Below are 17,680 nucleotides of genomic sequence, written 5' to 3' on the forward strand. Positions count from 1 at the left end.
CAAGAGTTGATCAGACCACATTATCGTCTGTGAGATTTCAGATTTCAGGATTTGAGTTTAGACTTAGTGCACTTTACAGACAGTAAGATATCTTACAATTCACTACTTAATCTGACTCACATCTCTTCTTTCATATGAAGGATTTCTTTTCTTTCCTTCCCACCCTTTTGATCTAATTTTTATAGCCAACCTTATTGTGAACCTCCTGCTCCATGGATCTGTAGTCAGGCAGGAGAGACACACTACCGGGATGTGATTCTATGTCTGATGCAAATCTCCTGCCTTCCATTATTAAAGCGTCTTTGCCTTTGAAATTCTGCGACAAAATGTATAATTCCTGGGTTCTACATTACAGAGGGACCCTTTAAACAGTAGACGTTCCAGTCCATCACCAAGACTATTCATTTCCATCTCTGTAATTGTGTTCACTTCTTGTCCCTACCTTAATCTCACCGTTGCTGAAACTCTTACACATGGTTTTGTCATCTCCAGGTTTGACTTCTCCATCGCTTCCCTGGCTTACCTCCGAAATTTCACTAGACAAAGTCCAATTCATCCAGCACTCTGCCACCCATATTGAATCCTGTTGTAAATCCCATTCACCTATCACCCCTTTTCTTGCCAACTCCCATTGACCACCGCCGCCCCTCCCCTTACACATCTCCCAGTGCAGTGATTTCAATATCCTCATTCTCTTTTACAAACCCCTCTATGGTGTTGTTCTGCCCAACCTCCACAATCTCCTCCAGACCTATATCCCAGCTCACACCTTATTCTCATCCAACTCCAGTCTCTTGTTTGATGGCACCCCATATCTGATCCACCATCATTGGCAGAACCTTCAGCCATTCCCCAGCACTCTGGAATTCTCTCTAAACCCCTTTAGCATTCTACATTTCTCTGCACGTTCGAAAGCCTCCTAAAACCTATCTCTCTGCCCTCGCCACAACTCTTCTCCCAACTCCTCCAAGTTATCCAATTCCCTCTTGCAAAGTGCCTAGGGCTGTTTTGCTATGTGGAACTATACAAGTGAAAGTTATTGGTATGAGGTCTTTGAATTTATCTCTCAACGAGTACGGCTAGACACTGACATTTTTGCAGTTTTCTTTGACACTGTAGCCTTGTAATATTTTGGGAACAGCATGTTCAATTCTTTTTTTAACTTGTTTCTAGTCACCATATCCCTCGTAGTATTTATTTAGCAGTGTTTTAGGAGTGCTCCAATGCCAAACAAACTTGGCAACAGGATGGTTAACTAGGAAAAGCTAAATAAAATTAAAATCCTGTTCACAATCACCGTACCTCAAATGCTTTGAGTTCCAAACTTGTGCGACATCCACGGTATCATCTTCAGAGCCATAATCGGCAATTTCTAATCGTTTTACCTCAGCTATCGCTGCTTGCTCTCGATCTCTAACAAAGAGTCTCTTCGGTAGCTCTAAGCAATGGGAATTTTTCAGAGTTCTAGTAAAATTTGTCCTGAATGGCCAACCGCTTATCTTGAGACAATGACCCCTAGTTCAAGACTCTCCAGCCAGGGGAAACAGCCTCTCAGCATCTACCCTGTCAAGCCCTCTAAGAATGTTATATGTTTCAATGAGATCACCTCTCATTCAGAGAATATAGGCCCATTCTACTCAATCTCTCCTCAATGATCCCAAGAACATTGTTAAAGATTCCAAGTAATAGTTAATGGAATTTGACTTTTTCTGTCAGTGTAAACCAATGGTCCCAGTGGTGTGTTTGTTAAAGTCTCAGCACAGAACATTGCTGAATTATATATTTATTCATCATGTGCTGTGGATATTTTTAAATTTGCTGATTCTGCAATATGCTTTTGCAAATACTAATCCCCATATGGTTATCTGCATATAATTCCCAGCACATGTGAAGAAGGACACCAGATTGAGCTGCACAATGGAGAACAGATGAAATGCAAAGAAAAACTACAAATGCTGGAAATCTGAAACAAAAATAGAAAATGCTAAAAACACACAGCAGGTCAAGTCAGCATCTGTGAAGAGAAAAGACAAATTAGCGGAAGGAAAGTGGTCTTTTCTCTTCACAGATGCTGAATCAATCTGCTTCTCGATTTACCTCGTCTTCTCTCCTCTTGTTTCAGAAAACCAATAAAACAATTTTTAATTTGTATTTATCACTTTTGATTAGTTTTATATTGCTAATTAATGGCAATTGATACTAGCTCAATTGCTAAATTTAAATCTGAGATAGATAGCTTTTTGGCAACCAATGGTATTAAGGGATATGGGCCAAAGGCAGGTATATGGAGTTAGATCACAGATCAGCCATGATCTTATCAACGGAGCAGGCATGAGGGGCTGAATGGCCAACTCCCTATGTTCCTAATCTGGGAAAAGCCAAGTCAGTTGTAGGAAATAAAGCGCGTCCATATTTTTAGGTCAATTTGTAAAGAATTTTGTGCAGTGGGCATGTATCCTTTAGGAAGTGGATTAATAGTCTCCAAGCTCATTTCATCCAGCTGGAAAAGACAGAAAACTTTCATCAGGATTCAAGCTCAAGAGCTGGTGGATGTGTTCTAATCCACAGTGCAACCCAGTCCCCACAGTTTATTTTATCCCAAACAGGTGTCACTGTATGCCTGTAAGGAGCTTGTGTACTGGTGAAGTGGGGTGGGGTGGGTTGGAGGAGCTGTCTCACCTGCTCTCTCTAACTCCCGCTGTGTATATAAAGTCACCAAAGATCAGAAATTCTGGATATCCTCAGAATCATTTACCATTCTGCCCACTCTATTCCTGGAGACTATTAATCATGAGTATGCTTTTTACATCTATTACTTTCACCGTTGTCATTGAGATGTACGCTTGGTGTTATGTGCCTTTAAGCAGGACTGTAATTTTTTTTACTTTATATTCTTTACTGAGAATCCTAGGTGAAGAGCTGTGGCCCATAATGAAGGACAGGCCAGGGTTGAGAAAAGTAGGAGAGAAGACGAGATAAATCAAAAAGTAATGGTCAAGTGATGCTAAGTTTGGGTTTTAAGAGTGTGTAGAAGGGAGGGAAGGTTGAGGGAGGGGGGTTTGTGCAGTCTTGATGACTTGACCATTTGACTTTTACATAGAATTACATGGCATGTACAGCACAGAAACAGGCCATTCGTCCCAACTGGTCTATGCTGGTGGTTATGCTTCACACGAGCCTCCTCCCACCCTTCTTCATCTAATCCCATCAACATATCTTTCTATTCTTTTCTCCCTCATGTATTTATCTAGCTTCCCTTTAAATGCATCTATGGTAGTCTCCTCAACTAGTCCTTGTGGTAGCGAGTTCCTACGTACTGTGACTTTTGCACATCTTATATGTAACTTGATTGTGCACTACTGTTTACTGAACAAAATAGATTTAAAATGAAGTGAAACATTTGCCCTCCAGATACAGGACCTGCGGCAGAAAATGTCTTGGGTCTTCCAATTTATCTATTTCTACTTGGTATCATTCAGGAATAACTTACATGGACATTAGATTTGCTTCACAAAGAACAAATTCATTACAGAGTTATGCACATACATGAGGAAAAAAACGATTTACTAAAGGCAGTGTCTGGTAGGTCAGTGATTTTATGTTTGTATTCTGTAGAATACCTGTACTTGTAAGTGGTTAATAAACAAACCCTTTGAACTGCTCGGCAGTGATTGGAGAGCACGTCCAACCAGAAGACCCAAACTGCAATAATGTTTTTTCTTGTTTGGCATAGCCAATTGAAACTCAAGTTCAGGTTAACCAGGTTTTCCATCATTGGTCCAAGTAAACACCAGATAGTGTGCTCGTGAGTACAAAACTGATAAGGAAAGGGTAGGTTTAAACACTCAGATTTCAAGTATCAAAGGTTAATCTATTCTGCACAACCTACTGGCTCAACTTGAATTAAAATTTTGACAGATCAGACGTCTCACTACCAGGTTCCCACTGATCTTTCTCCCATCCTGATAAATAATGGATACAAGCATATGTATGTGAAGAGGAGGCTGAATCAGAGAGCTTGCTTTTGTAGTTTGGAGCTATATTGTCCATTTTTGAACCATCTTTTGAATCTTAGAAATGGCTTTGGGGTTCTCAAAAGGATTGAATTTTCTTATGCTGTGTGCTTTGCTGTCTCCTGGAAGCTCCCAATGGTGGAGGATTTTTGGCAATGATAAAAATAAGGCAGAAATTACAACAACGCAACAGGCAGAAATTGCAGCAGTGCAACTCACAGAACCTGCATCAACTCAACTCCCAGAAACCGCAGCAACGCCACCCGCAGGAGCCGCAGCAACGCCACCCGCAGGAGCCGCAGCAACGCCACCCGCAGGAGCCGCAGCAACGCCACCCGCAGGAGCCGCAGCAACGCCACCCGCAGGAGCCGCAGCAACTCCACCCGCAGGAGCCGCAGCAACCCAACCCGCAGGAGCCGCAGCAACCCAACCCGCAGGAGCCGCAGCAACTCAACTCCCAGAAACTGCAGCAACGCCACCCGCAGGAGCCGCAGCAATGCCACCCACAAAAGCTGCAGCAATGCCACCCGCAGGAGCCGCAACAAGTCAACCCGCAGGAGCCGCAGCAACGCCACCCGCAGGAGCCGCAGCAACGCCACCCGCAGGAGCCGCAGCAACTCCACCCGCAGAAATTGCAGCAACGCCACCCGCAGATGCTGCCGCAACGCCACCCGCAGATGCTGCCGCAACGCCACCCGCAGATGCTGCCGCAACGCCACCCGCAGATGCTGCCGCAACGCCACCCGCAGATGCTGCCGCAACGCCACCCGCAGATGCTGCCGCAACGCCACCCGCAGATGCTGCCGCAACGCCACCCGCAGATGCTGCCGCAACGCCACCCGCAGATGCTGCCGCAACGCCACCCGCAGGAGCTGCAGCAACGCAACCCACAGAAATTGCAGCAACGCCACCCGCCGGAGCTGCAGCAACGCCACCTGCAGAAATTGCAGCAACGCCACCAGCAGATGCTGCAGCAACGCCACCCGCAGGAGCTGCAGCAACCCAACCCACAGAAATTGCAGCAACGCCACCCGTAGGAGCTGCAGCAACGCCACCCGCAGGAGCTGCAGCAACGCCACCTGCAGATGCTGCAGCAACGCCACCCGCAGGAGCTGCAGCAACCCAACCCACAGAAGCTGCAGCAACGCCACCCGCAGGAGCTGCAGCAACGCCACCCGCAGGAGCTGCAGCAACGCCACCCGCAGGAGCTGCAGCAACGCCACCCGCAGGAGCTGCAGCAACGCCACCCGCAGGAGCTGCAGCAACGCCACCCGCAGGAGCTGCAGCAACGCCACCCGCAGGAGCTGCAGCAACGCCACCCGCAGGAGCTGCAGCAACGCCACCCGCAGGAGCTGCAGCAACCCAACCCACAGAAATTGCAGCAAGGCCACCCGCAGGAGCTGCAGCAACGCCACCCGCAGGAGCTGCAGCAACTGTGGGACAAGTCGGTAGAGTTACTGAACCTACAGCAACCTCCACTAGCTCTTTGACAAAAACCACCCAGGACATCCCTGGGACCTTAGAGACTCCCAAGTACATCAGACATGACATTAGCAAAGAAGAAACCGATCATGATTTGGGAAGTGAAGAAGAAAAGGAAAAAGTGGGACTTGAATTGCTCAGCTCCGTTTCAACATTAACTGGAAATGTCACAACCCCAGCACCAGAAGATAAAGCACCAACTCTACCAGGTTTGCATTTAAAAAAAAATTCTTTCTCTTTTCCCCCTTGTCTACTCTCTTTATTGTAGGTACAGAAAGCTACTTTCTCCTTGGATAATTTTATTTAGGTATTATTGACTGAACAAGAATTTAAGCTTTTCTCAGGACATTGTAGTACACGGAATATATGATGTTATTCTCGACATGAGGTTGACCTCTTATTCCTCCCCCTCTGCGTCTTGTTTTTCATCCAGTTGGTCACCCCCCCCCCCCCCCCCCCCCCCCAATGAATCTGGCCTCTTTTCCTGTCTCCAGTCGTCTTGATCCTCCTGGACGTTTTCCTCTGGCCTCTTGCCTTCTCTTGAACCTTTCATCGAGAACTGCCACTGTGACATTGACAGTCTATTTCTCTTCTTCCCTTACCCACTCTAATCTATCTCCCTCTGAACTTGTAGCTCTAATTTCCAAAAGCTAACATTATTACAAAGCTGTTACCCGTTATATGGCAGAATGATCTTTACCTGGATGAGGCTGAGTGCCAATTATTTGACAGCTCCTCCCATCTCCCTCTGGATCACACCACCACTACTGAACACCAATGATTATTTTCCATATTGTTACCATTCTTATCTCTTCTGGAGATCTCCATCTTTGTTGTTTACCAAACCCACACAACCTGTTTCTACCTCATTCCCAAGATGCACAAACAAGACCGTCTTGACAGACCCATTGTTTCAGCCTATTTCTATCCGACTGAACTAGTTTCCTCTTGATTTCTTCTTCACCCTGCCGCCCCCCCCCCACCTCCCCACACACTTTGTCCACTTCCCACCCAGCTACATTTGTGATTGTTATGATGTCCTTTGGTGCTTTTGATTATTTCAGATTCTTCAGCCACAATTGTTGTCTTTCCACCATGGACATGACAATCCCTCCAGGTCTCTCACAACAGCCTTCTTCCTTGAACAGTAGGCTCATTAGGTCTCACCACCATCTTCTTCTGCCTGGCTGAACTTGTTCTCGCCTAAAACAATTTCTGTTCTCACTTCCACCAGACGAAAGGTGTCACTATGGGAACCTGCATAAGTCTCAACTATGTCTTCCTTTCTGTAGGATGTGTGGAACATTCTTTGTTGCAATCCTAAATAGGCCCTCCCTGACCTCTTCCTCCATTACACCAACAATTTTGTTGGTGCTGCTTCCTGCATCCCTACCCTGGACTCGGCAAACTCCCCCAGATTCTTGGCCTCATCACCAGGTTATGTAAATGAGGTGACCTCCACCTGGCCCCACAAACTTTGGCAGGGTCAGTACCTGAGGCCACTGGTGGATGGCACCTGGCATTTACACTGGGATCAAAGTGCCCTGGGTTTTTGGGCCCATTGTTTTGCAGATTATATGGCACTTGCAGATGCAGACTTTGAAGACCCCATACAGTTATACACTTCTTCACATTGGGTAAGCTTATTAGATGATAGGATCAAAGTCTTTCCTTGTCAGGAGGGTCACCTCCCTCCCCTGCGACCTCTACCACCAAGAAGGTCAAGAGGTGTAATGTCAGGGGAACACCATCACCTCCACATTCCCCTCCAGGTCAACGCCATTCTTTCATTGTCACGGCATTAACATCCTAAAATTTTTTGCCTAACACTATTGTGAGAGCACCATCGCCACAAGGATTGCAGAAGTTCAAGGAGAAGGCCCATCAGCACCTTCTCAGAGCATCTAGGGATGAGCAATGAATGTGATCTTGCCAGTATCACCGACACCCAGCAAGTAAATAAAATGGGCACACTCTCATGGAGAATAAGTGGTCTCATTGGGAGGCGAGGTTGGTAGTTGGGATTGGTACCTATGGAAGTTGAGGGGCCTGGTGGTGGGTGGGGATTTATCCAATCAGAGTTTGACCTCAGAATGACTTTGGCTGTTGGGGCCTGGGACAGGGATAGGCAAGTCTGCAGGATGGTGGCTCATACTCCCTGGTCTTTTCCAGGTGTAGTCTAGTCACTACTTGCTCTGCTTATCAGATGTCCTTCATGTCCACATGTTTGTTGTGGAAGGTATCGAGTAAATCGACAATTTGCGTGAACAAAAAATTATTACAGAAATGTGATTGTTTGGGAACCTGCTCTGCCCAAACAACGCTGCAGAATATCATAATAGTGATTGAGAAACCTGGTAGTGCAGTGGGTTAAACACGGCCCTTTCACCCTTGAGACCTGGGTTCAAATGCAGACCGATGGGATGAAAGTCTCTTTTGCCTGCTGGCTTGAAGAGTCCTAACTTGAAATGGGTTTGGGAAGTCTTAACCCGAGTGTGTATGCCCAACAGCATGAAACTGCCCCAATTTGGTACTAAATTGTAATGTTACTGAGAGAGGCTACAGGGCGGCCAGCACATGAGAGATTTTAAAAATCACATTTGTGGGACAGGTGCATTTTGTTGGGGCAGAATACAAGGAGCTTTGCTATATTTCTAACCATGCCATGAATGACGTTGACATGCTTGATACTGATACTGGGTACCCAAAATGGAAAGTGTTTTATTCACTTGTGGTACCATCCCTGAAGATGGTAACAGACAGACGATCTATGATGTACAGTGTGCTGCTAGAACTGTGCAATGCCATCTGTATAATGCAAATGGTCAGCAAAGAATAATATAGAAACTTCTTTACCCAGAGAGTGGTTAGAATGTGGAACTCGCTACCACATAGATGCGACTAACATAGATGCATTTAAGGGAAAGTTAGATAAACACATGAGGGAGAAAAGAATAGAAGGATATGTTGATGGGGCTAGATGTACAAGGGTGGGAGGAGGATCGCATGTGGAGCATAAACACCGGCATGGACCAGTTGGACCAAATGGTTTGTTTCTCTGCTGCACGTTCTATGTAATTCTGTGTAGATTGAAAGGTTAGACTGTCGCAAGCCTTACAGATCAGAATGTCTCAGGTTCAATTCCTGGTCTATATTGAGTTAGCTGTATTGTATTGTACTTGTCTATATGGATCTCAGTTGATGCAGCAGTTGGGATGCTACAATTGCCCCCAGTGCCCCTAGGGTAGTGGGATAATCCATCCAGGTTTCTGCTCCTGATTGCTGTCCAGTCACGCCTGTTGGAAGTGCATCTGTGTGGGCGTCAGGTGAGCATGGCTTGCTGATGTTTACCATCTTGGCTGACACGTGAAGAATGATCAATTGTGCAAGGTACAGAAGGATGTCTGGTGCCTGTGGAATCAGGCTAATAGCTCAGGACAGAAGGGAAGCAAATTAGAGGAGGGAAGCTTTTTTTAATGCATCAACATGAAACTAGGAACAAGCTGGATAGCCACTCAGTATTAGTTTATCAGGATGTTATCACCTTTGAGTTAACAGAACGTGATTTAGAATTGAGGTAAAGTGAAGTATTTGTTTAAGTTAAAGGCTGAAAGCAAACAATTCTCCAATAAATTTCATATTCCTGTTAGTGTATCATATTTAATTTGTCTCTTGTCAGATGATATTTTGTAATCTAATCTTTTTTTCTGTTGCTCAATACTTGTTAACAATAGCAGGACCAATCAGAGTGGTTTCCGAGGATGATATTAATTGATGTGGAGATGCCGGTGATGGACTGGGGTTGACAATTGTAAACAATTTTACAACACCAAGTTATAGTCCAGCAATTTTATTTTAAATTCACAAGCTTTCGGAGGCTTCCTCCTTCCTCACATTTACCTGAGGAAGGAGGAAGCCTCCGAAAGCTTGTGAATTTAAAATAAAATTGCTGGACTATAACTTGGTGTTGTAAAATTGTTTACAGATATTAATTGATGCTTTGTTTCCCCTCCATCCAAAGTAAAGAAAGGGCTAGATCCATGTGGAACAGACTGCCAAGGGAAACAGAGGTGACAGGTAGTATAGAAAGATTGGATGGATAATTGAGGGAGGGAGAGAGTGATTGTACTTTTCCATTTTCTTATGTTCCATTCTGTAGAAAACAGACTCATTGAGCCAGAAATATTTGTGCTTAAATGGATCTACTGGGCTTTTTGAGTAGTGAATAGATACATGAACAGCATTATAATCAATATATGGGCACTTAATCAGCCTCAGCTTTTATTTTTTATTCATTCATGGGATGTGGGCATCGCTGGCAAGGCCAGCATTTATTGCCCATCCCTAATGGACAGATGTTTCTTTCAATTTCTAACAAGTGGCATACTTCCCAATGGTTCATGACTCGGAACTGAATGCCCTGCTTTCCCTGACCTATGGTTGCACCACTGTTTCTGCTTGAGTTATCATTGCCCAGGACTCTGGCCACAGATTTAACTATTCAGTTGGGTATATACCAAAAGTTTCGGGTGGGTGGACCAAATAATTGTCACAGTCTAGATTGCACTATTTTCTTTCTCACATAAAGCCAAGGATCTCGCATGGTTGTATGGGCCATCACTTCAAAGCCTTTGTTGCTTGAGTTGGAGCTGATGATGCTTTATGACATATATTCATCGATTTCTTACTTGCACGCTTATTGCACTGTCAATCTGCATTTTGCTTATTTAGACTTTTCTTTGAAGTATATTGAAACTCAGATGACCTACACTGTTAGATCGGAATAAGACAACCCTAGAACATCAATATTGAGGATGACTAGGTATATTTGTGTGTTGCAATTGATTACTATTTTTTTCTGTTGTATAGCGTTCCTTTTTACAAGTCTAACTTATTCCATTGTGGGTCTAATTCCTTGATTGTGGGGTTATCCTCCAACAGTTCTTGTACCAAGGTCCCCACCCATCACCCCCCATAGGAAGCTGGAAGAACTCCTGTCAATAGCACGTCAGATCTTGGTTCATTAAATCTCTTGTGAACAAGCAGACAAAAGCAACTCTGCACTACACTGGGATTCTGGACCTTGAAGTTTCTTGGCTGTCACTGTTATTTGGTTCCATTTCATTCCACTTCTGGGATCCTTAAGTGTGTATTTTCACTGTGTGTTTATTGACGAGCAATAGCTGACTTCACAAGCAAATTCCTCGTATCAAAATCCAATAAATGAGCCTAGGAGTGAATGTCGCATCTAATTTGTAACCTGAAGTGACCTGAATTAAAATAAGGACTGAGAATGCTTTAATTGCAGAACAGGTTATTCAACATTAAAAGAGAAAGTTAGGTTAATGTTTCGAGTGGGGTGCTTTCATCAGATCTGGCACAATCAGGCTGGAAAAGCCATGTTCAGAGGACTTGAGTTCATTACACGAGGCTGGGGGGGGACTAGAGTGTCAGACAGTGGTGGGGCTCAATCGCACTGCACATTTGATGTGACTGAGGGATTGGAGTGTCCACAAGGCAGTGACTGGAATCTGTAACCAGAGTAATGTGGCTCTTTTGACCATAACTTGCAACTTGTCAAGTAACTCTTGAAAAAAGATCAAGAATCAGTTCAGAAAGAACTCAATTTTCACCTGGACATTTTTTTTAGTACTTTGTCACAATGAATAGAAAGGCAGGAAAGAAGGAAAAAAATGATTGGTGTCCTTTGAGAAAATAATAATAATCAGTTTATAGAAAGTAATTTGAATTTAAACTGCGATCTACTATTGTGTGTCACCTTATTAAATGGATTATATATAGAAGATAATAGCCAAATAAACTAATGGGGTGACCATGGCCCTACTCCCTCTATGACTACAGACTGGCAACAGGCTTCTTAAACAGAACAAGCTTATGTGACGTTGTTGGGAGTGAGTCAGACAGTCATCCTTGAAAAGTTATCAGTACTTGGGGATGATAAGAAAATGTTTGAGAGGCGAATTTGAGCTTGCTGCTGACTTCAGAACACATTCTCACCTTGAGCTGCAGTAGGAAGGGTGTGTTGTGAAGAGCAGGCTGACACTGAGTCATCTGAGTGATTCCTGACTAGTCTTTTGAAAAGAGGTACCGTTCCAGTTTCAAATTCTCTCTAGAGGGAGCCTCGACCCTGTGATGCCTTCTTCCTTCTTCAGTCCCTTGGGTTTCTTGCTGCTATGTGGCCTCTTCTATCCGGCAAGATCATGGTTTTGGGATGCATATGACGGCACCTCACCAACCGCTCAATCAACTGAGCAGCCCGAAGAGATGACAATTTCTTGGGCTGTAAAAGAAGACGATGTGCAGTTAAATGTTCCTTCTGGGAAGGCGGTTGACAAAAGCAATGCACAAGGTACTGAGATTTCTAGATCTTTTTTTTGCCGATGTCGGGATTAAAATATTTGAGTTGTGCAAGGATAGGAAAAAATAGACAGAACACAACTGTGAGCAGTTGGGGCACTACAACTGACCTCAGTGCTCCCGGGTTGGGGAGAGCAACATCAGCCAGAATTCCTGTTATCCAGTGATCCTTGTTGGAAAAATGCAGTGTGTGCATGTCCATTGTGGGGACAACTGGGCTTAACTGTGATGCCTCATTGGCTGAATAGTCTGCTGATGTTCATTGTACAGGCTCACACATTAAACATGGTTATTTGGGGCAAGTACTGGAGGGGTGCTGATGGTAAATGCCTTCAAGGCGTGTGGGGGGGGGAGAAAATTGGCAAGAAATGGAAAAAATATAGGCGTTCCATTAACTCAGTCTTATTTTCCTTAAATATCTCGAAGAGTACTCTACTTTTATAAAACAAAATCCAAAGTTTAATTATTGCTTTTGCCAACAATGAAATCTATTGTATAGTCCAGTCAGTACTACGATCAGGTAAGCTACATACACATAGTACATCTACTGAGTCTGTCACTGTCAGCAGTCCAGCCCAGGAAACAAAGTCCTTTGGGTGGAAAGCTTATCTGCCGTCTGCAGATTTTTCTCCCAGATATAATTTGGCAGCTTTGAGAGGGCAAGAGGTAGTTCAATTCTATTTGTAATTAATTTTTTTAATGCTTTTAATTTTTTTAAAAATTGTCGCTGATAGTATTGCTGCCTCAATGATTTCAATTTGTTTTCTTGGGGGAGATTTTGGGTTTCTACTCATCGGTCTGAGGGATGGTGGTGCTTAAAGAATGTGGTGCTTTTGCACTTTTGCACCCTTTGCCTGCATCAATTGTATTGGTCAACTGCAGGGGAGAGCTCTCCGACATTGCAAAGTTAAGTGTCAGTTTGTGGTAAGTCAGGGATAACTTTGTGATGAGGTCTACCATTTCAGCTCTGAGACCTTGGTTCGAGTCCAGCCCGGACTCTAGGCTGGAAGGGTCATGTGAAATGAGTTATGTGGAGTTTCAGCCCAGTCGATAATAACATTTCAAGACTCCTGATTTGGTTGAATGACTATGCTACTTTAGAGACTGTTTTCTTAATGCCTGCGATTCATGGGGATAGTGACTAGGAGTGGGAAACCCTGGATCATTTCTCCCAGGGACACTGCAGTTAGTTGTAACACCCATAATGTTCCTCCCTCAACTCCTCCTCCTCGAACCTGGGACCTTTCCAATCTGTATGTCTTAGTAGTACACCGCAGGGTTCATCTGATCACTGAGCCATTGAGGCAGTTAGCAGCGGTCTCTTAATGGAGGCAGTCATATGGAGAGCAAAAATTCTATTTAGTGAGGTGATCTTGACTAACTAACACTATAACATTGAATCTGAACTGAATCAGTGTCTGAGCAAGATTCACACTCATTTGATTATAAGAGGAACTTTTTCTCCTATGTTATTTTGTATTTTCTATCCTTCCCTTTCTCCGTTCTCACAGTGCCTCACACTGTTTGAGTTTCTGGCTAGCAGTTGACTTTCTTCCAGGTTTCTGTTAATGCTGTTTTTTTATCTGCCTTTCATGTGATGTGCTAGAGTGGCCAGGAGTGACCCATGTTCCAACTTTCCCTCCCTGTCCTCTCCCCCACCCTCGAGTAGAGAAACACCCGATCTCCACTCAGCGTTTAGTACACGAGTGTATTCAGAAATGACCTAAGAATTGCCTTAAAATGGAAACAGTTGTTAGATTGAAGGCTGGGAAAGGAATTGGATAAAGCTTATGACACCATCAAGGCTTATACAAACAAAACTTTCCTTATCAGGGATAGAAAACAAGCCATCAAGACCACAGGCCCACTGATGGGCTTGTTAAAGGGGACACAAAGATGTGTTGCCTCATCTGGACTTGTGCGCGATCCATTTGTTAGCAAAGACCTGAGAAGCTGGGGAGTAAACAAGCAGCCTGGCATCTCCAAGTGCCAGTGCTTCATTGATTTGGAGGTCATCAAGGGTAACAACAGGGCTTTGTGAGGTGATTGATATCAAAAGGGCTGAACTCTTCGAACACAGGGGCCACTCAAAGCTGTCAACAGAATTGATGTGGAGATGCCGGTGATGGACTGGGGTTGACAATTGTAAACAATTTTACAACACCAAGTTATAGTCCAGCAATTTTATTTTAAATTCACAAGCTTTCGGAGGCTTCCTCCTTCGTCAGGTAAATGTTTGGCTGACGAAGGAGGAAGCCTCCGAAAGCTTGTGAATTTAAAATAAAATTGCTGGACTATAACTTGGTGTTGTAAAATTGTTTACAACAGAATTGAGGAGGTTTTTTACATCTAAGATAGTGTTTTTGACACTAAAATTCTCAGTCTTCAGTTTTCAGACCTTAGTTCTCAGTTTAGTTCTAGTTCTAGTTCGTGTTCTTTTAGGAGTAGTTTTGGTAGTAGGAGGTGTAGGAATTCTTTGTCTAGTGTATGTAGAAGGATGTCTGTAAAATCAGAAGTGCATCTCTGACAGAGAGAAAGTTACAGAAGGTAAGGTTGCATAACTATACCAGGCAGTGTGTCACTTACATATACAAGTTTCCCTGAGATCAAGGGAGGTGAAATTTAAGACAGCTAACCCAGAAATAGCTATCTTTTCAGAAGGTGAATTTATCCAGGAGCAGAGGACCAGAGAAGAATGGGTGGTACTTCTACAGACAGAGGTTCATCGATCTGTCCTGTCAGGAGGCTAACACCTTCCGAGGTAACCAGTTCATCCATGTCAGCTCATAAGGACGAGACTTAACAAGTTCTGGAAACATTGCTAACTACAAGCATATATACTTTAATCTATTCACTAGACTGGCTATTTAATGCTAGTTAAGGAGTCTAATCCTAAATTAAACTCACCAATCTATATAATCTCAACTGTAAATTTATAATTAGTCAATACTGATTTACTGTGATATGGAGTCATAGAATCACAGAATGATTACAGCACTGAAGGAGGATATTCGGCCCATTGAGTCTGTGCCGGCTCTCTGCAAGAGCAATCCAGCTGGTCCCACTTCCATGCCCTAACCCACTAGCCCTGCAAATTTTTTCCCTTCAAGTACTTATCCAATTCCCTTTTGAAAGCTATGATTGAATCTGCTTCCACCATCCCCTCAGGCAGTGCATTCCAGATCATAACCACTCGCTGTGTAAAAAAGTTTTTCTTCATGTCGCCTTTGGTTCTTTTGCCAATCAGCTAAAATCTTTGCCCTCTGGTTCTTGACCCTTCCACCAATGGGAACAGTTTCTCTCTATCTACTCTGTCTTGACCCTTCATGATTTTGAATACCTCTATCAAACCTCCTCTCTGTTCTAAGGAGAACAACCCCAGCTTCTCTAATCTGTCCACGTAACTGAAATCCTTCATCCCTGGAATCATACTAGTAAATCTCTTCTGCACCCTCTCTAAGGCCTTCACATCCTTCCTAAAGTGCAGTGCCCAGAACTGGACACAGTACACCAGTTGTGGCCAAACCAGTGTTTTATAAAGGTTCATCATAACCTCCTTGCTTTTGCACTCTATGCCTCTTTTTTTAAAGCCCAGGATCCCGTATGCTTTCTTAACCACTTTCTCAACCTGCCCTGCCACTTTCAACGATTTGTGCACGTATACCCCCAAATCTCTGTGTTCCTGTACCCCTTTTAGAATTGTACCCTTTAATTTGTATTACTTTCCCTTGTTGTTCCTAACAAAATGTATCACTTCACACTTTTCTGCATTAAATTTCATCTGCCACGTGTCTGCCCATTTCACCAGCCTGTCTGTATCCTCTTGAAGTCTATCACTATCCTCCTCACTGTTCACTACACTTCCAAGTTTTGTGTCATCTGCAAATTTTGAAATTGTGCCCTGTACACACAGGTCCAAGTCATTAAATACTTCAAGAAAAGCAATGGTCCTAGTTCGGACCCCTGGGGAACACCACTGTATACTTCCCTCCAGTCCGAAAAACAACCGTTCACCACTACTCTCTGTTTCCTGTCATTTAGCCAATTTCGTATCCATGCTGCCACTGCCCCTTTTATTCATGGGTTTCAACTTTGATGACAAGACTATTGTGCAGCACTTTATCAAACGCCTTTTGAAAGTCCATATACACCACATTAATCGCATTGCCCTCATTTCCCTGTTACCTCGTCAAAAAAACTATCAAGTTAGCTGAACACGATTTGCCTTTAACAAATCCGTGCTGGCTTTCCTTAATTAATCCACACTTGTCCAAGTGACTGAATTTTGTCCCAGATTATCGTTTCCAGAGGTTTCCCCACTACCGAGGTTAAACTGACTGGCCTGTAGTTGCTAAGGGTGTAAGGTTTATCCTTGCACCTTTTTTTGAACAAGGCCATGACATTTGCAATTCTCCAGTCCTCTGATACCACCCCCGTATCTAAGGGTGATTGGAAGATTATGGCCAATACCTCCACAATTTCCACCCTTACTTCCCTCAGCAACCTAGGAGGCATCCTATCTGGACCGGATGACTTATCTACTTTAAGTACAGCTAGCCTTTCTAGTACCTCCTCTTTTACTGTGACATTGGTAGCATCTTCTTCCTTGGTAAAGACAGATGCAAAGTACTCATTTAGTACCTCAGCCATGTGCTCTGCCACCAAGCGTAAATCTCCTTTTTGGTCCCTAATCGATCCCACCCCTTCTCTTACTGCTCGTCTACTGTTTACATGCCTGTAGAAGACTTTTGGGTTCTCTTTTATGTTGGCTGCCAGTCTATTCTCATACTCTCTCTTTGCCCCTCTTATTTCCTTTCTTGCTTCCCCTCTGAACTTTCTATATTCAGCCTGGTTCTCACTTGTATTATCAACCTGACATCTGTCATATGTATCATTTTCTGCTTCATCTTACTCTCAATCTCTTTTATCATCCAGGGAGCTCTGGCTTTAGTTACCCTACCTTTCTCCTTCATGGGAATGTACCTATACAGTACCCAAACCATCTTCTCTTTAAAGGCCGCCCATTGTTCAATTACAGTTTTGCCTGCCAATCTTTGATTCCAATTCACCCGGGCCAGATCTGTTTTCATCCCACTGAAATTGGTCCTCCTCCAATTGAGTATTTTTACTTTAGAGTGGTCCTTGTCCTTTCCCAGAGCTAATCTAAACCTTATGATACTATTAAATGTTCCCCCACTGGCCCTCCTCATTCCCCAGAACCAATGCCTCCTTCTTCGTATGTGCTGGTCAAGAAAGTTCTCCTGAACGCACTTCAAAAATTCCTCCCCCTCTTTGTCCCTTACTCTATTACTATCCCAGTCTATATTAGGATAGTTGAAGTCCCCCATTATCACTATTCTATGGCTCTTGCACATCTCTGTGATTTCCCTGCAAATTTGCTCCTCTATATCCTTCCCACTAGTTGGTGGCCTATAGAATACCCCCAGTAGTGTAATGGCACTTCTATATAACTGTAACCTATTATTTATTTCATAATTAACCCCATCAACCAATTATTTGCACACTCAATGTTTAAGTGCTGCTACCTATGGTTGTTAGTTCATGACTTTGTTGTCTGACTTCTTTAATAATTGGCAAGAAAGTGTTAATTCATTCACTTAGTAGCTTGTGTGGATCCTGATGGGTGTTTGGTAGTGTAAGTGCTAATATAACCCAAACTGGCTGATGTAAGACAGTTTGATGAACCAAATTTAGGCATCATTAACTCCCAGGCATAGACTGGGGGTTTTTTCTACGTTTTCCTCAGCACTTCAAATTGGTCTTTCCCAGCACACACCTGTGCTGAT

The 17,680-nt window shown here is 43.7% G+C and overlaps 2 protein-coding genes across 4 annotated transcripts in view; both read left to right on the plus strand.

The window, feature by feature from the left end:
• Positions 1-4,168: 4,168 nt before the first annotated feature.
• Positions 4,169-5,050, plus strand: LOC137300060 (transcription factor SPT20 homolog). The gene has a single exon (XM_067969157.1). The coding sequence runs from the start codon at positions 4,169-4,171 to the stop codon at positions 5,048-5,050; it is 882 nt and encodes a 293-aa protein (XP_067825258.1).
• A 6,451-nt stretch (positions 5,051-11,501) lies between these two features.
• LOC137299888 (collagen alpha-1(XVIII) chain-like) overlaps positions 11,502-17,680 on the plus strand; it is a 75,512-nt gene continuing 69,333 nt past the window's right edge. For 2 of the 3 annotated variants that reach the window (XM_067968864.1, XM_067968866.1), the window contains exon 1: positions 11,502-11,865. In XM_067968864.1, the coding sequence (XP_067824965.1) occupies positions 11,649-11,865 (217 nt within the window). In that variant the 5' untranslated portion in view covers positions 11,502-11,648. The remainder of the gene's footprint in view (positions 11,866-17,680) is intronic. The other variant, XM_067968865.1, reaches the window with a different exon arrangement.

The sequence above is a fragment of the Heptranchias perlo genome, chromosome 30 (assembly GCF_035084215.1).
Source record: "Heptranchias perlo isolate sHepPer1 chromosome 30, sHepPer1.hap1, whole genome shotgun sequence".
Taxonomy (NCBI): Eukaryota; Metazoa; Chordata; class Chondrichthyes; order Hexanchiformes; family Hexanchidae; genus Heptranchias; species Heptranchias perlo.

Coding starts and splice junctions, on each gene's coding strand:
- LOC137300060 (XM_067969157.1), top strand. CDS start 4,169: ATGATAAAAATAAGGCAGAAATTACAACAACGCAACAGGCAGAAATTG.